The 25,442-nt window shown below is 31.6% G+C and overlaps 1 protein-coding gene across 18 annotated transcripts in view; it reads left to right on the plus strand.

Moving 5' to 3' along the window:
• Nucleotides 1–25,148, plus strand: part of LOC148617176 (F-actin-uncapping protein LRRC16A-like) — a 70,326-nt gene extending 45,178 nt beyond the window's left edge. For 3 of the 18 annotated variants that reach the window (XM_088584613.1, XM_088584615.1, XM_088584616.1), the window contains 12 exons: nucleotides 2,392–2,568; nucleotides 3,998–4,036; nucleotides 5,148–5,483; nucleotides 6,746–7,037; nucleotides 8,460–8,573; nucleotides 10,898–11,076; nucleotides 12,117–12,262; nucleotides 13,128–13,398; nucleotides 13,885–13,971; nucleotides 15,275–15,289; nucleotides 16,592–16,699; nucleotides 22,705–25,148. In XM_088584613.1, the coding sequence (XP_088440739.1) occupies nucleotides 2,392–2,568; nucleotides 3,998–4,036; nucleotides 5,148–5,483; nucleotides 6,746–7,037; nucleotides 8,460–8,573; nucleotides 10,898–11,076; nucleotides 12,117–12,262; nucleotides 13,128–13,398; nucleotides 13,885–13,971; nucleotides 15,275–15,289; nucleotides 16,592–16,699; nucleotides 22,705–23,102 (2,162 nt within the window). In that variant the 3' untranslated portion in view covers nucleotides 23,103–25,148. Of the gene's footprint in view, nucleotides 1–191; nucleotides 279–2,391; nucleotides 2,569–3,997; nucleotides 4,037–5,147; nucleotides 5,484–6,745; nucleotides 7,038–8,459; nucleotides 8,574–10,897; nucleotides 11,077–12,116; nucleotides 12,263–13,127; nucleotides 13,399–13,884; nucleotides 13,972–15,274; nucleotides 15,290–16,591; nucleotides 16,700–17,993; nucleotides 18,050–19,617; nucleotides 19,655–21,290; nucleotides 21,329–22,704 lie in introns of all 18 variants that reach the window. The other 15 variants (XM_088584618.1, XM_088584620.1, XM_088584614.1 and 12 more) reach the window with 12 other exon arrangements.
• Nucleotides 25,149–25,442: the final 294 nt, after the last annotated feature.

Here is a 25,442-nt window from a genome sequence, read left to right on the forward strand (position 1 = left end):
TCTTATTTAGCACAATGTTATCACTAGTATAAAAAACAAACTGTTTATAACCTGTAGATTTCACTCTACATCTGTACATACCTAGAGTAAATCTTTTGTGTAGTTTTCTCGCTAACATTTATCAATTGATGTGATCTATTGGTTAATTTTTAGCAGCAAACTTCTTTATCTTTAGTTTCAAGTTTATTTAGAACAGGAAGCAGGGTCTGGTATTCCTGACTGGTCAAAATTATTAGTTTACTCATCATTAAGAGCCACTCAGTCTGACACAACTACAGGTATGAGTTCCAACCCTGCTGTAGAAATTGGGGTGCACTTGATTTGTGCATGATAAATTTATCCAGTTATCTGCCCAAACCAATAGTCATTTTAAGTACACTTGCTTTCTTTACCACTTACAACAGGAAGCAAGCATTAAACATTCACTAAATGATGCTTTTTGGAATTCTCTGGCCTCCTAACTTGGAGTATTTTTGGGGAAAAGAGGTGGATAAATCTTGTTTCCTTCAACGTTTAAACCCTCAAACTGACCACTTCCTTCACACTTATCTTTTCAATGATTTTTGTGTTCTTCAACACCCACAATGGCTACTTCATCAATTTTTGATACATTCCTTAAATTAGCCATTTCATTAATTTTAGTTTCCTTTAACCCTCAAAATTGCCGCTTTCCTACAACCCTCCAACTGACTACTTCATCAATTTTAGTTTCCTTTAGCCCTCAAAATTGCTACTTTCCTACAACCCTCCAACTGTCTACTTCATCAATTTTAGTTTCCTTTAGCCCTCAAAATTGCCACTTTCCTACAACCCTCCAACTGACTACTTCATCAATTTTAGTTTCCTTTAGCCCTCAAAATTGTCACTTTCCTACAACCCTCCAACTGACTATTTCATCAATTTTACTTTCCTACAACCATCAAAATTGCCACTTTCCTACAATCTTCCTACTGACTACTTCATTAATATTAGTTTCCTACAACCCTCAAAATTGCCACTTTCCTACAACCCTCCAACTGACTACTTCATCAATATTAGTTTCCTTTAGCCCTCAAAATTGCTACTTTCACACAACCCTCCAACTGACTACTTCATCAATTTTAGTTTCCTTTAGCCCTCAAAATTGCCACTTTCCTACAACCCTCCAACTGACTACTTCATCAATTTTAGTTTCCTTTAGCCCTCAAAATTGCTACTTTCACACAACCCTCCAACTGACTACTTCATCAATTTTAGTTTCCTTTAGCCCTCAAAATTGCCACTTTCCTACAACCCTCCAACTGACTACTTCATCAATATTAGTTTCCTTTAGCCCTCAAAATTGCCACTTTCCTACAACCCTCCAACTGACTACTTCATCAATTTTAGTTTCCTTTAACCCTCAAAATTGGCACTTTCACACAACCCTCCAACTGACTACTTCATCAATTTTAGTTTCCTACAACCATCAAAATTGCCACTTTCCTACAACCTTCCAACTGACTGCTTCATCAATTTTAGTTTCCTTTAGCCCTCAAAATTGCTACTTTCCTACAACCCTCCAACTGTCTACTTCATCAATTTTAGTTTCCTTTAGCCCTCAAAATTGCCACTTTCCTACAACCCTCCAACTGACTACTTCATCAATTTTAGTTTCCTTTAGCCCTCAAAATTGCCACTTTCACACAACCCTCCAACTGACTACTTCATCAATTTTAGTTTCCTTCAACCCTCAAAATTGCCACTTTCCTACAACCCTCCAACTGACTACTTCATCAATTTTAGTTTCCTTTAGCCCTCAAAATTGCCACTTTCCTACAACCCTCCAACTGACTACTTCATCAATTTTAGTTTCCTACATCCATCAAAATTGCCACTTTCCTACAATTTCCAACTGACTACTTCATTAATTTTAGTTTCCTACAACCCTCAAAATTGCCACTTTCCTACAATCTTCCAACTGACTACTTCATCAATATTAGTTTCCTTTAGCCCTCAAAATTGCTACTTTCCTACAACCCTCCAACTGACTACTTCATCAATTTTAGTTTCCTACAACCCTCAAAATTTCCACTTTCCTACAACCCTCCAACTGACTGCTTCATCAATTTTAGTTTCCTTTAGCCCTCAAAATTGCTACTTTCCTACAACCCTCCAACTGTCTACTTCATCAATTTTAGTTTCCTTTAGCCCTCAAAATTGCCACTTTCCTACAACCCTCCAACTGACTACTTCATCAATTTTAGTTTCCTACAACCCTCAAAATTGCCACTTTCCTACAACTTCAAACATGATAGAATCAGCAAATATTTTGCTTGCACAAATTCTTAATATTAAAATCATAATCCCAATAGATCACATCATTAGATTTTAGTGTGATGCTTTGCTAACCTTGCTTGATTCATATCTTAGACACAGATCATGTTAAAAAAGCTTTAGAAGTTTACAACAGCGTAAACCCTACTGAGTCTGCACCCCGCCCTTGTCCTGGTTCTAGGACAAATACCCCTCCTAGTTCCTCACTTGTTACCATGACAGCAAGAGATGCAGATGACTTTAAACTTACAGAGCTAACAGAGCAGAAGAAAGGTATTCATTGGTTAAAGTCATGTGACTTGCATGTGTTTCTGTCCAAATTTTTTGTTTTTGTTTGTGTATATAAATATATTATGATTACATATTTCCCAACTGATTTGCCCCCTACTTCATGTATATTAATTCATTATATTACTTGTTATATCTTTATTTTCTTCTATTTTATTATAAAGTATGTACCATTTGAAAATACTGTTTTTCATAGCACTGCATCTTTTTTATCTAAATTTCTCCATAAGCTTTTCATTGCATATGCATACTGCCATACCATCTACAGATAAATGTATTTATATGACTAAATATGAATTATGTGTTGCTTTGTCATATAATCATTGTTTTTGTCTGCACATCACATATTTGTGGAGTATTTCTTTAGTGTAAAAATATTGCTCTGAGAATGACATTTCAGCTTATTATCAAGGTTGACAATTTTATGATTAGTTAAGTAGCTGTTTTTATAAAAATCAGACAGGAGGTGATTCATGCATGTTAAAAACCCACCAAAGTCAGTTTTATTTCTTGTTCAAAAATTATTATAGGTCACATAACTAGTCTTAGTTTTTCATTTGGAGGTTTCGCTTTTGAGATAAAATTTATATAGATTGCACATGCAATTAGCACTTTGCAAGAGTTACTGTTCTTGATTTGGTTTGATTTGGTTGATTTAAGTGGGAGGTTAAAGTATATTTTTCTCAAAAGTACAGATCTAAATACAGAAAGGACTATTGTCACATTAAAATATAGCATGTGTAGACTGAAAAAGCATCATCTGATCCATGGGTTGTTTCTACACCATGAATCACCTTACCATAGGCTGTGTCTGAACTTTATATGGACTGGTGAACATAACGGTTTTATACTTGGTAATTCATTCTTAGAATTATAGGGGTTCATTGGTATATTATCATATAGCCCCACAAACAGTAAAACATACTGGCCACAGCTGGTGGGCCATTGACCACAAAATTTAGAAATGCAGTCATCAAAAATTTGTTTTCCTGATAAAGTATTCATCTTTTGATATTGCCGTAATTCAATTGATAGAATATGATTTTTTTTTGTTCATAACCTTTGTGCTTGTACAAATTGTGCTGTGAAGAATCTCAATATACTTTTCAAAGTACATGTATTATAACTATTGCTTCTATGAAGAAAAAAAAAAATGTTTTGTTTTTATGCATATAAAGTAGATTAAAAAAAGATTTTCATCTGCTTTAAAAATTATGTATAAGTGTAATTCTTGGTTTCTTATTTAGTTTTTAGTATTAAAATTTTATGTATATGCAGCTTTGTTTTATATTTTGCTGTTTCAGTCCCTTGAAATCATGTCTGTTAATTAAGCACAAGGTATTTATTGCACAATATAGATATGTGCCTTCTTTTATTGTCACAAGTTAATGCTGGGAAAATTAATATTTTGTAGTTGACCAGATTCTAGACTCCCAAGAATTGCCACCTTTAGGTAAGTAGTAGTTAATGGTTCTGAGTTTTGATTAGATACAATAAATATTTTATTGTCCCACACCTCAACATGAAATACTGGTGTGCTTCTGTGCATTGCATCTGTCTGTACACTTTGTGGACACAACTCCTTTGAAACCATTCGATAGATTTTGTTCAAACTTTTTGGGATTGATTGTTAGTGACCTTTTGTAGTTGATCATATTGTGCTGTCAGTTTCATCTGCAAATTTTACAGGAGTTATTGGACTTATATGAATTCACACATGTTACACTATATGTACACTTTGTGAATGCAACTGCTTGGAAACCTCTCAATGGAATTTGTTCAAACTTTGTAGGATTACTAGTCACTATATGTAGTTGATCATATTGCTCCACAATTTGGACAAATTTTACAGGAGTTATTGAGCTTTTGCACTTCAAAATGTCATGTAAATTCTGTGAAAAAGGCTACATACTTTTATTTTTGTTATTAAGTTTCTTTTATAGGTCTGTATGATGAAATGTATAATTATTCATTTCAATCTGTCTGTTTAGGAGATAATCCACAAGGAAAATCCAGTAGTTTCTATTGTATTTTTGTGTATTTTATTAATTCTACAGTTCAGTCTGTATAACTTTTATCTCCTATGAAGAAGGGTTGTATGAAAAGCCATGTAACTTTCTGTTTTCTGTGACATTTAAAACAAAGTATCAAAAATGAAAATATGTAGGCTTTCTAACCATGAATTACATTTTGAATGATTGTTACCTAGAGTGCCACTTATGTGAAATTGATTCTTGATAAGAACTTTTGGTTTTTATTGTTTATTTGTTTTAATGATATGGAAAAATCTAACTATGAAAAGTACTACCTAAAAAAGGAAACTGTGATGACATGCAAAAATAAAAGTACTTGCAATATAAGCTCTATAAAAAAACCACGAGGTTCTCAGGTGCTCTGGGAAAAATGTGGTAGCGTTTTTTTTAATATGTGGGTTTTGTATAATCACCAAAGTTATTGGAAATATTAAATTTCATTTGGGAATTAAAATTTATACTTGTCTAAACTATCAAAAACCACGAAAATTGGACCTCTGTGAAAAATTATACTTTCTTGTTTTTTTTCAGACCTTGATGTAACAACAGCAACTGTTCATGTCCAACCACCAACAATAAACATCTCAAAAAGTACAGTTTCTGGAACAAGTGGCAAATCTGTGACCTTGACCTGTTCTGTGACCTCCAGTGAGACGGTCAAGGATGTTTATTGGAAGAAAGATGGAAAAGCAAAAATAAACTCTAGTTCTAATTCTAAGAAGTATAGTGGTTGCTCTGCAAGTACACCATCACTGACAATTTTAAATGTTGAAAAGAATGATGCAGGATCTTACATTTGCTTTGCCAAGAACAGCGGAGGACAAGGAGAAAGCAGCGCCATCAAGCTTGATGTTTCTGAACCTCCTAGTGAGTATGACTGAAGGTTAAAAGGGGATTAAGGGCTCTTAATGACCCTAAATACAACTGAAAATAATCATGTTTTGAAAGTGGTTTCTGAATTTGAAGACTTTACAACTTTGAAAACATAAGAATTTAATAATATTCTTGTTTAAAAATGACAAAAAATATGTATTTTAATATGTTTCATGTATTTGTGGGCCACTACAGTACAAATTGTCCATACAACTTTGATATTGAGTAATATAAGATGTTGTGATTGAAGTTTTCAGCTTTTATAGCTTGTCAAAATCTTTCTCCACCATGCAGAAACATTTGCTTTCAATAACTTTACTTTTTCTGCTGAAAAAAAAAATAAATAGAAACAATACTTTTGAAATATTCAGAACTATGACTAGAATTGTTTAGATATTTTAACATATTAGGGTTTTCAGGTATTACATTGATAAACATGGACTTTGGCTCAGTGGGACAGGGATGGAGACATGTGATGATTTTTATCTAAAGAAACTTGTTTCTTATTGGATAATATTTTATCCACCAGGCGTACAGTCAAACTTGTCTTAAGGAGGTAGTCCTAGGGTAAGGGACAATTGAATGTTTGTATTCAGCATTTTACATCAATCTCATGTAAGCATCAAAGTAACTTGTATTGATTTCATTCTGTTTCAAATGAAAGCTTGATAGGCTTTGGTGAAATTGAATATGATACAAACATATCACTGATTTCAAGAGTTATCTTCCTTACTCTAAGTCTACCTCCTTAAGTGACCTTCTCAGGGAAGCAATATAATGGTCACAAAAGACGTGTTCTGTATATAAATGTTAATTTTACATGTGCATATTTAGGAATATTATAATCATGGCTTAATTAGACAGGTTATTGCTGAACACCGGTGAATGCTGAGATTTTTTTGACTGTATGTAACATACATACATCATAGATTACTGTTCTCATGCAAATAATGACTGAAAGTAAGGGTTTGAAAATTGCTGTAGAGATTAAAAAAACAAGCAATACCTTATGGCATGTTATTTGGTGGATGTAAAATTTGGAAATTTTGAAACAGAAAGGGATTTGAAAAATTTGGTGTTTTTAGTTTTGGTGGCTTATTATATAAATGGTGAATTAAGTACTTTTACCCAGAGTAATAATTTTATGGAATTTATTTTTATGTTTTCAGACATCACTAAAAATACACCAAATTAAGCACCTTGCACAAAATTACCAGCTTTACGGTATTTCATGATAAATTCCAACTGTGTTTCAGAACCAAAGCCAAGTGCAGCTCCCTTAGAGTCTTTACCGGATGTGAAGGTCGACACTTTGGCATGTGCTGGAAAAAGTCGTCCAAGACCACCCCGGAACAGACGTCCAGGTCGACCTAATCCAGCTGCTCTTCTTGATCAGGACGAAGAGTCCAAGGAAGAGGAGAAGAAAATTGATGAATTCTTTACATCTATTGCTGTCAAAGTGGAGACACCAGTTAAAACAACTCCGTCAAAACTGGAAAGCAAGGCTGATAAGGAGAAGCCTGAGAAGGATAAAGATAAGAAGCCAATGTAAGTTGGTGGGATGATAATTGTGTAATTTTTGTATTTATAATCAGAGCTAGTTTGACATGATACATCTGAATTTATGAGTGTGATAGAAATTTAACAATTACATCACATTATATAGTTAATTTCATCAAATAGAGTTGGTCTTCCCTTGATTGAATGACCATTAACCTGATGAAATGTCTTAGGTTGTTAACTGGATCATTTTAATCAAGAGATTTAAACTTACTATCATTTGTCTAAGTTTGATAGAAAGTTTAAATCACATTGTCAATTTACATAAAGAAGTTTATCAGGTGATTGTCATTTAGTCGAGGGAAGACCAATTTGATTCCCTGAAGTTAACCATTTTACTTGCTGTAAACTGTAATTTCATTATTATTATATCTGTCATAAACTTTTTGAAACTATTGTTTTTTTACTTTCTTATACATGTATAAATTTTGGGTTGCTTGACTTTACATATAACACATACATACTTAAAAAATCTTCTCTCATGTACTGCACATAGTTAATCAGAAATTTATGCATTAGGCCAACTAAAGTTAATTTCTTGGTTCTTAGGCCTTGATCATTCCTCATGTGGATGCCTTGCTATCAATTTTTATACCCCTCCACACAAAGTGATGAGGTATTATGGGATACCCTTTGAAAAGTTGTGTGTAAGTCTGTACTTTCCCATATGATAACTTACATATCCTTAAAAAAGCCCTATTTTTATTGTCTTATAAGTGAAAAAAAATACATTCCACTTATAATTTCACTGGCTATAAAGAATGTTAAGAAAGTAAGAGTCATCCACATCACTTTTTTGAGGATAATAAAGAGATAAAAAGAAATGCCTCCCACCTCATTGTTTTCAAAAATGGCCTTTGAACCAAGAAATTAACTTTGAATTGCCTTATTTATGTACCTGTTTTGTTGAAGTTATGCTAATTGAATAGTTATACTGTCAAACCTGCCTAAACTGAACCCTGAATAATCTGATAACCTGCTTAAGGAGGTAGACGTAGGGTAAGGGACATAACTCTTGAAATCAGTGATGTGTTTGTAGCATATTCAATTTCACCAAAGCTATCAAGCTTTCATTTGACACGGAATTAAATTAGTCTAAGTTGCTTTGAATCTTACATGAGATTGATGTAAAATGCTGAATAAAAACATTCCAATGATTTTAAGAGTTGTGTTCCTTACCCCAGGTCTACCTCCTTAAATCATCCTGTTTAAATCAGATATTCCCAGAAGTCTATGGATATCAGTTATGATACTTTTTAACCTGTGCAAACTGAACAACTACTTTTATCGAACAAATCTATCAGTAGGAAAGGGGGTTCGGTTTAGACAGGTTTTATTCTACAAGGATATATTTTTTTCTGGCCTCCTTAAATTGACGGGAAATATTTCCCATTTCTGTTACTGTAATAGGAAACCAAACATTGATGGGAAGAATGAATCTGGCGGAAAATCTCGATTGTTTGGGAAAAAGGATTCAAACAAGGATTCCTCAGCCAAAGATCAAAAAGAGCAAAAGTCTAAGCCGTAATTATGTTATTTCTTAATGTACCTGTTAACCCTTCCAAAATAAGAAGGGGGGGGGAGGGGGAAGACTCTAAATTTAGAATCTTCCATGTAAAAATGTAAGATTTGTAGGAGGATATTGGTTAAAATTGCTATATTTGTGAATAACACTAAATAATTTTTTACATGAAAAAAGTTTGCTTTTACATAAAAATTTCCCTCATGAGACAGTGTCACTTGGGGAGTACCTCCCACATGAACTGTTCCAAAGGTTAACAGGTATGTTCTTATATGAATCCTGAATAGGCTTCTTTCTATCTTTTATTCATGTCAGAGTCTTTTGTTTCAGTAGGCAATTTTGTTCCTTTTGTGAAAACTATAGAAATATGGCATGTGTCAATTTTGGTAGGAATGACAGGGGTTAACCTACATCTACTTACTGGTGGATGTTATATAACTGGTTAATTCATGGTTCTAAGGATTTTTAAAATATTCCATTTGATGGTACTGTTTTGAATTGGTTATCTCCCTTTGAAAATTAATATTTGAAAGACCTGTTGCAGATAAAAGTAGACTGGTACTGGAAAAGTCTACTAATTCTCAATGATAGAAAAAATCAATTCTGTGAAATTTTAACGGCTTGATTTCTTTTAATTATTTTGGAATGTGAAAAGTCAACATTCCTCTTCTGAAAATCAATTCAATCAATAATCTTTTCCAAAACTGTAAAAAATTTATATTTGTGTAAACTTGACACAACCTGTAAGAAATATCAACAAAAAAATCGTAATGTTAAAGTACAGAGTTAGAAATAGTAGCCTGCCCGCCAGCCCATGACTGGCTATTTTCGAGCAGGACTTGCCAATTTTAGCAAAAATTAATATAGCAATATGGTAAATTTATTGAAAAATAGTATTCAGGACTGGCTAGAATTTGAGTGAGTTTCCTTCCCTGTAAAGTAGCCCTATATATTTGAATTTATTTTGAAAAAATATCACATTTCCAAGGCTTTGCTTATTAGTACATTAGCATATCACTGCTGTGTCATATATAATGTTCTGTAAATGTATAAAAAAAATTCTGTGAAGTAGTAGTTCATTATTCAAGGAGAATTATAATGCCAATGACAATTTTTTTTTATTTCAGTATTTTTCCCTGTTACAAGAGTAATATGTACTTCAGCTCCTGAAACTTTTATTAGGATTAGCACTTAAAATATCAAAATTACTATAATAATGATTCCATACAATAATTTCTGAATACATGTATGATATATATTGTTGTAAAAGTGGGATGCATATAATTACGAACTTGCACAATATGTTAAGTGTTCTTGCTTGTTTCTTATATGTTTGAAGACTAGCTTGTTCATTTCTTGAAACATAATTCCTGCAGTCTGCAGACTTTACAGTTGATATTGAATGGAATATAAGAAACGAAAAAGGGTTTTGTATACATGTATTTTTGAGTGGTCCTCAAATGAATGACTGCTATTTTAATTATGAAAAGTACAAAAATAACCATTATATATATTGTAAATATCAGTATTCTGTACACATGCTTTAAGGAGTAACCTCTCATCACCAGAATTAGAACCAAATACATGTACTTAGATTCGAACATTCGTTGTGTATAAGAAGTACTCAAAACCAAAAATATTGAATTAGGAAACTAAATCCTACCAAAATTTATCAAGGGAGCTATATTACTGTAGTCCTATGCATACAAGGATGTTGCATTAGTATTTTAGGGCTTTGGGATTTTGTGTTACTGGTACCATAGTTTTGGTATAATATCACAGTTACATAATGAGGATTACACACTAGACAAAAACAAATTGGCTCAAGAATCTTCAGCTTTTTTTTTAACTGGTTAACTTTTTCATGACAGTTCTTTAATTTCTAATAAGTAACAGGAAGCGTCATAATTTCAAAGGACTTGGTTCAATTATATTTAAAAATAAATTAACCTGATGTCATATCAATTTAATTTTAATAGAAATGGTTTGTATGAATTTTGTAGATGTGGTATGCCTGGTTCTTCTATTAGTCTGCATGGCCTTATATTTCTTTGGTCATGCCATGATTAACAATAATTAGCAAGACTTGTAGTAAAAGTATTATTGTTCATGGGGTACCAATTTTCGTGGTTTTCATGGATTTGGTAAACCATGATATTTGGTTCCCAGTGAGAAGGAAATTCTCCATTCGTTTGTATGAAAGAGTTGTCAAATCAAGGAATTCAAGAATCAATGAACTGATAATTTTTCCCTAAACCATGAAAATTGGTGCCCATGATTTTAAGTACTTTCACAGTATTGTATTAAAATGAACTGTTTGATATAGGTTTTTCAAACTTCCCTTTGGAAAAAAATCCAAAGACACTGAGAAGAAAGATGAAGTAAAAGTGGTAAATGAGGAAAGGACAGAGAGTGAAGCTCCTCCAGAGAAGAAAGAATCTAAAGATGTTCCAGACAAGGAGAATACAGAACCAGAAGTTACACGGGAAAAAGAGGAGCCAAAGGGTGAGATACCGCTCTAAATTAAATATATTTTTTCTGGAAAGAAAGATGGAAGATTTGTTACTAATTTCCTGAAATGTGTCTATGTTTATGATAACTGCTTAATGAAATTTATTGTTTACATGGAAAACTTTTAGGATTCTGATTGATTGTCTTAACCAAATGTGCTCATGATTACAGAAGGGCACTCAAAAACTATTTAAATGTATCTCATGATTACTGAAGAACATCTCTAAACTTTTTATAAGTAGTACTTTCTTGCCAAAAGTATATATCATTATGAAAAATGCACTGTTTCAATTTCATGGTTTACATAATTTGATCAAAACGAAGATGCAAATTATACAAAAAGAGGCATAAGAAATTAACCATCAAAACTAAAAAAAATATACTTACTTGATAATTTATCTCACATACATTGGACTCCAGGATATTTTGTACATGCACTACATGTATTTTGTGCATGTATTACATGTATTATGATAGTTATCAGTGATCTTTCTGTGAGTTTTAGCCACCATTTTGTTATCTAGCCACAAGAATTGGTGAGTTGTTATGTGATACCCCCCCAAAAAAGTTGTGTTCATTCACTCATCTGTCCATTTCCCAACATTTTTTTTCCAATTTTTTGAAACTTTGCAAAATTGTTATGTATCATAAAGTGCAAGTTAAATTTAATTTTCAGCAAAATCCAAAATGGAGTTTTTGTACAGATTGCCATCCCACCTTTTTTCACCATTACGTGTTGGGGTATCACTTAATGTTCCATTAATGCGCTATTTTTACAGCACATACATTGATGATGTTCAGAGGATAGCGTTTGTCTTGACTTCCTTCAATTTAATGTCAATTATCTAATACACTTCTCTAGGTAGTAAAGGGAACGATTGTGAAGATGTATAACTATTCCCTGAAGTTTACCATATTACTTGCTGTAAAATTCTTTCTGAATAATTTTTGAATCAATGATAAGGAATTAAAAAAATATGAAGACCTAAAATGCTGAAACCTAGTCACTGTTTATTTGAATTTATTTGAAACAGAGGTAAAACCTGAACCTGAGGAGGAAGTTAAAGTGGAAGAACCAAAAAAAGCTTTGAGGCCACCTGTGGGAGGAATGGGATTCCCAGGTCTTGGTGGAGATATGCTGGCTCAGCTCAGACAAAAACAACAAAACAGAAAGTCATTTGTAAGTTCGTGTGTTGGATAGGAAATGTCATTTCATATTTCATTCAAATTACATTGAAAACTGTCATAACTGAACCCTGAAAATCCAAAAACCTGTCTTAACCAGAATCTAAAAAAAACCTGTCTTAACCAGACTCTAAAAACCTGTCTTAGCCAGACTCTAAAAATCTGTCTTAACCAGACTCCAAAAACCTGTCTGAAGCAGACTCCAAAAGCCTGTTTAAACCAGACATTATCAAAGTTTCTTGATATCAGTTTATTTGTATTTTAGACCTTAATAAACTGAACACCTTGTCTAAACCATAACAATTTTAAAGTCCAAAATGATTTTAGTTAGACAAGTTTTACTGTAGAAAGTAGATGTTCTTCATTGTATTGTTTTTGGCTGTTCCATTGGAGTATATAAGGTATGGGTGGAGAGCAGGTTTTTTTCGTGGGAGATCTGTCAAATATCAGCAAAAAAAAACGAAGCGTCAGCAGTGGGATGATTCAAATATGAAAAATCGAAAGAAGCAATTTTGAGCTAAGTTAATACATTTCAGTCAGTTTGGTCAAGAATATTGCCAACCACTAATGTATGAATATAAAAAAAGTGCCATCTATCCCTTTGTCATCTATTTTAACAGAACATTCTACATTGATTGATCTTTTAGGATTCTTCATTTTGGCATTGAAAGAGTACTACATTTTTTAGATATTTTTTGTCTGTTTTATGAATAAAATTTAATAGAATGACTAAAATTTTCACAGGAACGAGTGTTGATATGATAGACCATTATTTGGAATATTTTGTGAAATTTCTAGGGTCAAAGTTTGAATTAAAATTAACATTATGATGTTGCTAAATAAATAATTTAATGTTTTAGGGGAAGTCTTCTGAAGAAACGCAAAACAAAGACAAAGAAACTAGTAATAAAGACAAAGAAATTAAAGACAAAGAGGCTCAAAAACCACCAAAAACAGAAACGAAATCTTCACCAAAACCTTCTGAAACTACAAACAAAACTCCTGATACTAAGTCAGAGAAGTCACCAAAGTCGGTACTACAGCTTGTACAGGAAAATAAGCCCAAACCTGCACCAAGACCTGGCAATAATCGCCTGTCATCTGGTTCCCGTAGCTCAACAACTGGTGAAGGTAACAGTATAGTTGTTTGATTGGCTCTTCAGCGGAAACATACTCACGTGCTTCAGAATTATAACTCACTTTTTGTCTGGGAAATTTTCTCTCTTGCTTGCAATTTTAATTTGAAGCTGTGTTAATTAGAATGCTTGAGTTCTAATAGGCAACAGATGAAAAATATGTAATTATTTTTTGATAGACTGGTGTTCTAAATTTTATCTGTTATACAAAGTATGTAGTTAAAGAAATAAGAATGTCTATCCATTTTAAAATTATCTAAGTCTTCAGCATGTTGATGTATCATATATTTTCTGGTTTCTTATGCATTTTAACTTTTACAATCGATGATTATGTATGTTTCATGTTACTTTATTGTACATGTATAATAAATAATGATTGCTTTCTTGTGTTGTGCGATGTGTTTTGACAATTCCATGAAACCTTAGAAGTAGGTTTTTGAAAAAATGTGTAGGAGACATGTCTTAGAGTTATGTTTTGTAGATGGAGAAGTCAAAGCTCCAAAGCCTGCACCAAAACCACGCCCAAATCCGCCTCCAAAACCCCGCTCAAGTCTTACTAAAAGTGATGGTAAGTAATGGTTGTCTCCCTTCTTATGATTTGAAAAGGTATTTTAATGTTCATTTTTTTCAGTCCAAATAAATAAAAGTAAATGGATTTATAATGTGTAAAAATTATAACATTGTTTTAAAAGAAAGTTGGGATTTTCTATGGCATAAATGATTTAAGATGATCAAGAAAAATGTACCACTAAAAGTATTAATGCCAGAAATTATTAAAAAAAGAATGGAGAAATGAGAGATATAAAAAAAAAAAAAGATTAGAAAAAAAAAGAAGAAGAAATTATTCAAAAAATTAGGTACTGTCAAGAGTACTTCTCTGTATAAGAATCAGGCAAAATTTGTATGTGTGTGATATATCAGGAAAAACAAAGAAGTTTTTTTTTGCATTATCCAAGTATTTATACATCATAAACTGTGAGAAAGAAAAAACATCAAAGTGTTTGTAAAACCTTATAAGATTTTATTTAAATGCCTAATGGAAAATGTCAAATAAATTTTCCTGCACTTTTTTCATATATAAGTAGTAAGAAAATTTATGTCACAGATGCTTCCAGAAAAATTCAAATAGCTTTTTGGTTGTTTTCTAGATGTAATAAATATATTTTAGACAAAACAGACCTTATTGAGAAAAATATTCCACCTATTGGATGTATCTTACTCATTTTGATACTTAAAACCTGTTTTTAGAATTTACAAAAAAAAACTATACTTGTGTCACGGCAGAATAATAAAAGAAAATTATAATTATAAAAATAAAAAAAAACTATAGATACTAGTATGGAAAGGAGAAAATACTTACTTCTTACATTTCATGAATAAATGAGTTCTGTCTGACATCGTAATGTAACTTGCAATTTGCTCTATAAGCTAAAATGATGGATTTAAAGTCTTTGTTAGTTGTAAAGTTTATGGACAACAATTTTACATGAAATCTAAGGCAGTAATTTAAATTTAAAAGCTTAAGCTTAAATTGATGGATTTAAGGTCTTTGTTTAGTTGTTCAGTATATGGACCAGTGGTGGATCCAGGCTCCCCCCCCCTTTTAGAAAAAAATTGTTGAAAAATTGTGTGTGTTAAATCATGAAAAACACTCACTTCGTGATCCATCACAGTGATTCTGTCAAGAATTTTTTTTGGCCCCTCCTTTACCTAAAACTCTGGATCCGCCATTGTGGACAACAATTTTATATGAAATCTAAGGCAACAATTTGAATTTTAAAACTTAAGTCAAGCATATCATGTAGATTGCAATTCCTGTAATTTGGCAGGGCTTTGCTTTACATGTTACTTATTTTATAATGTTTCTATAGATTTAAGCGACATTAGTAAGTAGAGTCACAAAGTGTAATATTGACTGACATTGCTTGTAACATGCCTTTGTTAAAATAACAAAAAAATAATACTGCATAATTTTAGGTAAAACTATCTTAAAATTCACTATGATGTACATTGTTTTTCAGTGTTTACTGAAATTTTATCTTTTTCTTCAAACTTTTATGCAGCAAGTTGTTGAAATAGATTTAGCCATTCTGTGTTGAAAGTGGCTTTTACTGTGCTTGACAAAAACTCAGTGCTTCCCTTTCTATTTTTCTGGTGAAATGAAGCTTGTTTGAAGTTCTAGGTCATGCATGTTTTTTTTTTTTATTGAAAAAAGTATTTTTTTAGTACTGCCAATCTTCTGTCAAGTTCTAAATGGTATACAAATCTCTATTTCCAATTTTCAGAATTATCTCCCATTTGTAAGAGTTGTCTTTCTTTAAAGCATTTCAACTTTGATAACTTGAGTAATTTAATGTACAAGGTAAAATAAGATTTAACTTGGACTAAGGATGTACAGAAAAAATGTATTGGCTAAAAAAACTAAACATTTTTTATATATATATATATGTTAGTCTATTAGATACATGCTGAAAAAGGGCAATTGTAACAAAAAATAATTATGCAAATGGGAGAAAAAATGATTTTTACTGCAAGTAGGGAATACCATTATCAGACCTTAAATTTATGAAAAGATATTCTTACAATGTTATTTCATTGTACTTTTATTGCACGCCTCGTATAAACTTACTATTTTTGTACTTTCTTGTATCATTATTACATAATACACCTGTATACTATGTATATTTAAGGAACTATATACTTTTTAGTTTCAATCATTACTGGAACCATTGAATGAAGAAAGTATTTTGTGTGTCAGTTTGTGTCACATTCTCATTTTGTAATTTAATGATATTTTATTTGTTTATATATATTTTTTCTACGATTTTGAGAAAACTCATGCATCCTTAAGGAAATGACAAATGTCATGATGCAAGTTTTTATTATTGAGATTTTTTTGGCAATAATGAAAACATCACAATAATTTTTGAATAAACAGAACATTGTGAATCATCTTAGCACTCATGTCTGATGAATTTGCTTACCATTAAAAAGCTAAAAAGTTTATTATAATCTGAAGTCCATATATAAAAAAAAGGTTAAAAAACAATAGAGATTTTTAGAGGATTTCTACATATTCCGCTAAATTAAAATTTAGAAGGGTAGGGTGCATAATTCAGGAAGCCTTTCTTTTGCTTTTTATCTTTTCAAAAATTTCATATAATATGGTGTTTTTCTTCTATGATTAGCCTTAGGTACAGACAAGACAGACTCTGGTAGCGAGAAGAGGTCATCAGGTGAGCTGAAGGAAAAGAGCTCATCATTACCAAGAAATACTCCTCCCATTACAGATAAAGGTAATGAAGACTTAATTAATTCTGTTGATTAAATGTTAATTGCAAGTTTTCCTGGTTTTCAATTTTTGGTTCAAACAATAAATTATAAATCTAAACAAAATGTTAGTTTTGTTCTTAAAACATTACAGCGAAAAATATAGTTAACTTCACAGGAAAGAGTTTGTGTTTCCTTCATTAAATTACAATCACCTAATGAACTTCCTTAAGTAGCTACATGGACAGTTTACAAAGAGATTTAAACTTTCTATCAAACTTAAAATAAAATAGAAAGATATGTAGATTATTAGGCAGATCTTGGAAGGGGAGGGGGGCTTCTTAATGAAAATAGTGTGTTAATGTGTGTATTAAAATGTGCTTATTAAGGATTTTTTGGGGCTCCCTTTTGGGCCCCTTAGGTCATTCTTTGGATCCGCCACAGTATACCTGTGAAATGATAAAAAAGAATTAAATCTCCTTGTTAATTGTACAATTATCTACCTGAGAAATTTCATCAGCTAATGATCATTCAACTAAGAGAAGACCAGCTCTATTCCCTGAAGTTAACTTTATCATTTGCTGTAAAGATCAATTGACTATCATTGATGTAATACTAAAGTGAACAACTTAATTTTGTTAACCACTTAAATTTGAAACCCACAAATTGATGTATTTCCAGTTGTGGTTTGTTCTGAGTGCTGTGATCTAAATGTTGTTGTTAATCATAACTTGTGTGAAAATTATTTATAGCTGATATAACATTTGTTCAGATTTTGGTGAATTTTTGAGAAATGCCTCTATTTCTACATCTTATATTATGATTCACCTATCTGATGTCATTTTTATAGTCTTAGATGCAAATTTTTCACAGAAAAAAATTTCATGTAGCTGTATTTATGAACCAATATTTATGTCCTAGTTCTTTCTTTGACTAGTTTTATAAGTGAAATGATGTGAATTCTGTATACTTATTTTTGTGTCTGTAAACAGATGCAATATCTTACATACAACATTTTAACAATATTGACTTAAGTAGTAATTGCTTTTCATTTCATTGGGAAAAAAAAATTGTGTTTAAAAGTTATTTAATTTCTTTTTGATTGAAATTTTGGAAGATGGAAATAGGCTTAGTAGAACAATAACTATTTAATTCTTTGATGTCTTGGATTGGCTATTTTACGTTACGAGCAGGCAACATCATGTAATCTTTGGCAATATCATGATAATTAATAATGCAGAATGATGATTGTCATGTGACTACCTCTAGTCCAATCAAAATACTGGTATAAAATCTGATATGAAATAAAATATGTTGCAGTATTGCAGGATGAAGTCAGATCTTTTCAAAGAAAATCATAAAGCAACATTTTATTGGTAAAACAACCTACTAACTGTTATTGTCTGCCTTGTAAAAAGCTTAGAGAAAACAAGAAAGTTAAAACTTGACATTTCTCATTTTTGAAATACAATTTTTGCAAATTAATGTCACATTTAAAGCTTTAACAAGCCAGAATAAAAATTAATAGTGTTGAACTTAAAAAGTTTTTGTGAAGTGTGGCTAATAAAATTATATCATATTTTATGAAAAAAAGTGGTTGACAATTATAGAAAAACAGTGAAACTTGTCTAAACTGAACCACTTACTTTAAAATAGGTTCAGTGTATACAGGTGTTCAGATTACTAAGGTAACAATTAAAGTACATTTAAGGAGGTAGACCTAGGGTAAGGGAAATAACTCTTGAAATCAGTGATATGTTTGTATCATATTCAATTTCATCAAAGCCTATCAAGCTTTCGTTTGAAATAGAATGAAATCAGACCAAGTTATGTTGATGTTTACATGAGATTGATGTAAAATGTGAATATAAATGTTCCAATGATTTGTAAGAGTTGTGTCCCTTACCCTAGGTCTACCTTCATAAATTTATATATAGGAACTTTGAACAGTGTCTGGTTTGGACAGGTTTTTGGTTAGTAAGGGTTTGGTATAGACAGGTTTCACTGTTTACATCTTCTCAAGAGGGCTGGGAGAGGATTCTGGTAAATGCAAAAAAAAACATGTTTAAGTATTTTTTATTAGGAAATTTTAACACTTGCCTCTTTGTTTACTAAAACAATTGTTGATTTAAGAAGATAGACCTAGGGTAAAGGACACAACTCTTGCAAGTCATTGGAATGTTTGTATTTAGGCTCTTTATATCAATCTCATGAAATCATCAAAGTAACTTGGTCTGATTTCATTCTGTTTCAAATGAAGGCTTGATAGGCTTTGGTGAAATTGAATATGATACAAACATAATACTGATTTCAAGATTTATTTTTCTTACCCAAAGTCTACCTCCTTAAATAGAAGGCCTATGACAATAAGATATGAAGCATTTGGTTAATATTTGATTTGTGTGGACATAAAAATAATCAAAATATTATTTGAAAATGTATGAGGGACATTTACAAAAATTAGCTTAAGTTGCCCACTTCACATAAATTTCTGTTTTTAAATTCACTTAATATTCACATTAATTAACATCACATCAAAATGTGTCAGTGAAGGGATATTAACATAGGGGCAAGGTTTGTATCTTAACCGTTGGTGATAAAAGAGGCATCCAATACAGATGAAATTTTCTCTTTTTCAAATAAATCCTTTTGGCAATAAATACAAAAGTGCCAATCTTATAAATATTGTTAATTTCTGTATGTTTCCGAATATATAGGAATTTCAATATCCACATGTATAAAAGTATAAAATTGCATTGAAATGTATGATGGGTTGTACAGTGTTTAGGACTTACCGTAGTTATTCCCATTAACTTATCATTTAATTTTAGGGAAGGGGGAGGGAGGGTGGGGGTGGTCGGGGCCATGTTTGCACTTCTAGTTTGGGCAAAATAAACTGGTTTCATCTTATTGAGAATTTAAATTTATCCTGTTTGTTTTTTAGCTTCCTGAAAATGATTGTATTAAGCATCAGTTTATATGTAAGATTCTGCTTGGAAGATCATGACATTTATAATTCAGAAAATTGCATGATTCTACTACACAGCACAAATTCCCCAACCTAATATTCACTATATTTTCAGAATAAAACAAAACCTAGCAAAATCTACATGGATGTTAAAAAAGTTATTGAGTGTATAATAATTTTGAAACATCCAAATCTTTGCTGAATCAGATTACTGTTTATTCAGAAATTTTTGCTATGTATTTATTTTTGCAAAATATGTGACTTCCCTCAAAATCACAATAATTTAAATTCACATTATGCAAGTTATAACATTACCATTGGGGGTGTTTTCTACAAAATGCAGAAATTAAAATTGCATTTTTGGCTTCAAAGACAAAATTGAAATAATTGAATTATTACATGCAATAATTTCTGAATTTACAGTATATACATGAACTGATCATGGGGCACAATTTGTTTTTAAATAGGAGGGTTAAATACACTGATTTTGCCATTGAGGGTTCTATTGTTAACCTTTTATAGTAGTTCTAGAAAATATAGTGAATTCACCAGAAGGAAGTTGTGTTTTTTCAAATGATGCATTGACAAAATATACTTATTTAGGCCATAGTAAAAATATCCTAGATTCTCATCCCTGTTTGACTGGATTTTTCACACCTGCCCTAATTTTTTTTTAATTTTCAAAATGGATTTTTAAAATGATTTTCCTACTCAAATTTCTGGAAATATTCCATGTCTTAATAAATGTCTATAATTTGTTGTTATTTAGAAACTTCTGGCTTGAAAATCATAATTTCTCGCTATTTCTTTTTAAAACTGTTCCAAATTTTATAAACTGGTATAAGTGTAGCAGTAGAAAATATATACTATGATTGCGCTATTTCAATACCTTTTTGCAGGTAAAATGGATCACCAAGCTCACATAGATGGTCATGTCTTTTACAACAATACTAGTTTTTTTGGCACTAGTTTTCAGAAAAGTTGGATGAGAATCTAGGATTTTTTTTATTATGGCCTTATGTATGATATGTGTAAAACTGTAGGATTGATACTATTGTTTTCAGATACTGAGGATACTTATGTGTTCTCAATGACTGTAAATTCTCCATTTTGAATATCTCCTGTCTGTAAAATTGTACATGACCCAGTCACTTTAATTCAGCACAGGTGGGTCTAAGAGGGGAAGGGGAGGGAACAGTTTACTCAATTGAAAATTTTTGAAAGGTTAATGATGAAATATTGGAAAATATTCAGAAAGCCATTTAATATTTTTCTTTAAAATGCTGAGAAGTAACAAGAAAGCAATATATAATGAGAATGGATTTGGTAAATATGTCAAAGAGACAACAACCCCACTGGGATGAGAATTGTCAGCTCAAGGCCAACCATGGGGTCTTCAAACTATAAAGCATTTTTTTTTATTTAGCATTGTATTATAGACATGACTGAATATGCTGCATTTTTGAGAGAAAAAAATCAAGGACCCCCACCCCACCTTTTGTGAAATTCTGGATCTGCCACAGACTAGTATATAATTTTTTTTCTAAATTTTAAGAAGAGGAACTCACTTGGAAAAAGTACTCTTAAGCTCCTTTTGTGAGTCAGGTCATGTTTGGTACCATTAAAATGACTCTTTCATAAACTTTTAGATTGACACTTGAGGCTACTCACTAAGCATGATATTCTGGTAAATTATAACAGCAAGTAAAATAGTTAATTTTAGGGAATATAGTAGATCTTCCCTTGATTAAATAGCAATCACCTGATGAGGAGGTTAATCAGGCAATTGACATAGAGATTTAAACTCTATGTCAATTATCCTCAAACTTCTATCAAACTTTGACTAAAGTACCTATGGAATGATTGCATGTTTAAATATCTCATTGTTAATTGTCCAGGTAACTACCAAAGGAAGTTCATCAGGTAATTTTCATTCAATCATGGGAGGACAAACTCTATTCCCTGAAGTTAACTATTTTACTGGCTGTAATTGTGTGGTAGTGTTAGAACATCTTGGCTTAGTGAATCTTTCTGCTGACTGCAGCTTTCCATATTCATATCAATGAAATTAGATGAACCGTTGTTTTTTTTTGGGGTGTTCTGTTTCTGTTTTTTAGGTGCCTGTTATGGAAAATTATGAACTGAAGTAATCGTCTTATATTTCCCTCACACAGGAAGTGGTTGTTTGTATTGATTTTTACCAGTTTATTTGTTTGTCTGATATTATAATATACATTAGCCATGAAAAGTATATTTCTTTGTTCTTTATATAATTTTTATACATCTTTTAAGGAGATAGACCTAGGGTAAGGGACATAACTCTTAAAAATCATTGGAACGTTTGTATTCACCATTTTACAACAATCTTATGTAAGCATCTAATCAACTTGGATTCATTTTATTCTGCTTCAAACGAAAGCTTGAGAAGTCTTGGTGAAATTGAATATGATGCAAACATATCTCTGATATATCTGACATATCCCTTACCCTAGGTCTACCTCCTTAAAGTTTCTGAAATAAAGACCATAATTTCTTTATAAAAAAGCAACAAAATACAATCCCCTCGCCCCCCAAAATTTAAAAACGTTAATTCAGACTTCACTTAAAATGCCTTGGTAAGCCAACAGTAGATTATTGACATTCCTAGCTAGAATGAAGGAGCAAATTAGCTTTTAACTTAAGTAAGGGCTGAAACTGCATTATTTTCAAGTCTAATACAGTTGCATGTTTTTGATAATGAGAGATCACAACTGCTAGAAGTTAATAGTTTGCTTAGAAAATGAATATGCCTTAAGTTGAAGCTGTTATAATAATCTAAAGGTTGTTAAATCTTGCCTATGTTGACTTTAAGTCCTTCTTTTATGTTTTGTATAAATGTACCCTTACCATCTACTTTACTTATAGTTAAACATTATAATTTGAGGAAGCCCTTTTATGAAACTTCAACTCGACTTTGTAGATCAATTTGAAAGGGAAAATATCATATTTCAGAAGTCAAAATGATGTGTTGGTGCAACATGTATCATGTAATTTCACATGGTTATTTGATTTTTTTGTTTACAGCCGAGGTTAGCTCTTCACGGCCTGTTTCCATGTTTGTCAAACCAAATAAGGACATGAGAACTGCGGAAACTGTTTTACCTGCTTCAAAATCATCCAGCGACCTCAGAGAAACTGGTGAACCACTTCTCAAGGACTTGAAGAAAATTATTGAGGATGAAAAAGATGAAAAAGATGATAAGGAAGAAGTGCAGACAGGGGAAAGTAATGGGGAAAAAGATGAAATGGGACAATTAGGGACTGGGGAAAGTAACAAGGAAAAAGATGATGTAATTCAAAATAAAACTGAAGATGAGCAAAATGGTAGTGGTAGTGGAAAAGATTCAACTGAAAGTGTAAATGAAGCTGATTCTGAAGACACTGATAAAACAGACTTTGAAACAGATGTTATAATGGTCTGAGTTTTTTTTTTATTTTCTAAGAAATACTTAAAGTTTCATCAAAATGTTGTGATTTAAAATAAACCATAGATGCTTCATGAGAAGCTTCATACTGCATGCTATAAGCAGCAAAGAATATTTCCAAAGATTGTGATTAAAGCCAAAATTTTATATAGATATACATATTCTTTTTCACATGCTTACAAAGGCTGTATCATGTTTGATTTTTTTTAAATATGCTTTGATGTGAGGAATGAAATTAGTTCCTGAAGCTTTATGTTTTAAAACTAAAATAGTCACCACTGCTGATTTTTCTTTCTGCACTATTTAGTTGAGTCTTATTCCTCTAAGTATTGGGTTTGTTAGGGGATGCAAGAATAAAATCAAAATTGCTGAACTTTAGCAAAGCGAGGTTTTCTTTGATATAAACAGGTGCTTCATATTGTCTGCTGAAATAGTGCAATAATTTTTCTATTAACTATACCTTATACATTGTTATGCTGTTTTTTAATTGTTTTTGTTTGTATGGTTATGTACAGAGTATATATTGCCATGAGTGTATTATAAATACCTAGTAAATATGAAAATATGAATTCATTCTGTAACATACATGCTAACCTTTTTGGAACTTAAAGTGGTAGGAGGATCTGGGGGAGCAAAATAATTTTTTTATCTTGGAAGCAAAATGCTGCATCCTGGGCACATTTTGGAGGATAAAAAACACCTGATAAGGGGAGTGAAAACTTACCATTTTGTTCATAATATTTGCTCATCTCCCCGATTTTTTTTATGATGAAGAAAAATGCTGCATCCTGCTGGGTATATTTTTGAAAGAAAGCGCACCAATAAACTTTTTTTATTGGTACATATGTATTTATATAGCCAATGAAAAGGTCGGGGTATATACTATATGGGACATGCATTTCACTCCCGTTTATTAAACTCCCCCAGTAATGGCAAAGTTGTCACATTATGGACCCGACCATAACATAGAGTTGAATTAAGTAAAGATGAAAAAAAATTGGTAATCAATTTTGGAATCAGTAGAAAAGTTTCTGAAGTTGGTAGGTGGTAGAAACACCAAAAAATCGGTAGACTACCACCTAAAACAGTAGGGCTGGCATGTATGCTGTAAGCACGAAGCACATCTGGGCCAGATGCAGACGCTTTAAAAGAGGGGTGCCAGCCAATGTTTCTCAGAAAAAGGGCACTGTTAGGACGTTATTTGCCATTTTTTGACAATTTTACACATGACAATGACAAATTTTCCGATTAAGGAGGTGCCAACACCCTGCACCCCCCCTCTGGATCCGCCACTGCACATCGAAGCATTGGATTTTTTGGGGGGGGTAGGGGTGGGAGGTAATTGTTCTATATTCTTGGTTCATGTGGTTATTCATTTTGTTGAATTTTAAAGATTAGTATCTATACTAATTGATGGTGAGTTTTCTTTCCCGTTCATCTGTTTGGTGTTTTTATCCTGCTATGCCAACATAAGCAAATTATTTGTGTTTAAAAATTTTTATAAAGGATTTTTTCAACTATGAAAAATATAAGTTATGTAAGTTGTAAAAAGGAAAAATTATTTTTACATCACAGTGAAGAAAATAAGAAAATTTCCTTATTTCTGATGAATAAATGAGTCCTGTTAAGAGTAATTTAAGTAAAATGACATTAATAAGAGTTATTATAAAACAGAAAACAAAGAGAAACATGAAAAGAACATTGGTTTGACAAACATTTAAGAGTTGCACTTATTTAAATTTATTTTACTGTGAAAGTTTTATTGTTCTTTGGTTATCAATTTTGTTGGTTTTCATGGATCTGGTAATCCATTAAATTTGGTTCCCAACAAAAAGGAAATTTTCAATACATTTGTAAAGTGGACTTGTCAGATCCATGAATTAAAGAATCTACGAACTAACATTTTTTTCCTAAACCATGAAAATTGGTACCCTCGAGTACATATGCTTATACAATATCTTTTTTTGAGAATGTAATTTCAATATCTTTAAGTAATAGTCTTTGTAAGAATCATGCATTATCTGAAAAATGTGATACACTCCATACATATTTTTATTTTTGTAATTAAGTTGTTTTATGGGAATATATTATGAAATGTGTAATTATTCATTCAAATCTGCCTGCTCTTAGGAGATAATCAACATTGAAAATCCAGTAGATTCTATTGTATTTGAGTGTCATTTACAGAGTTATCTTCCTTAATTTTGAAATCTACAGTGCATTCTATATAATTTTTATCTCCTAAGAACACAGATTATATGAAGAACTGAATGTAAATTTCTGTTTACTATGTCTATTCAAACAAAATATCAAAAATAAAAATATATATACTTTTTA

The sequence above is a fragment of the Perna viridis genome, chromosome 5 (assembly GCF_037379345.1).
Source record: "Perna viridis isolate PV_CMFRI_1.1 ecotype Kerala chromosome 5, ASM3737934v1, whole genome shotgun sequence".
NCBI lineage: Eukaryota > Metazoa > Mollusca > Bivalvia > Mytilida > Mytilidae > Perna > Perna viridis.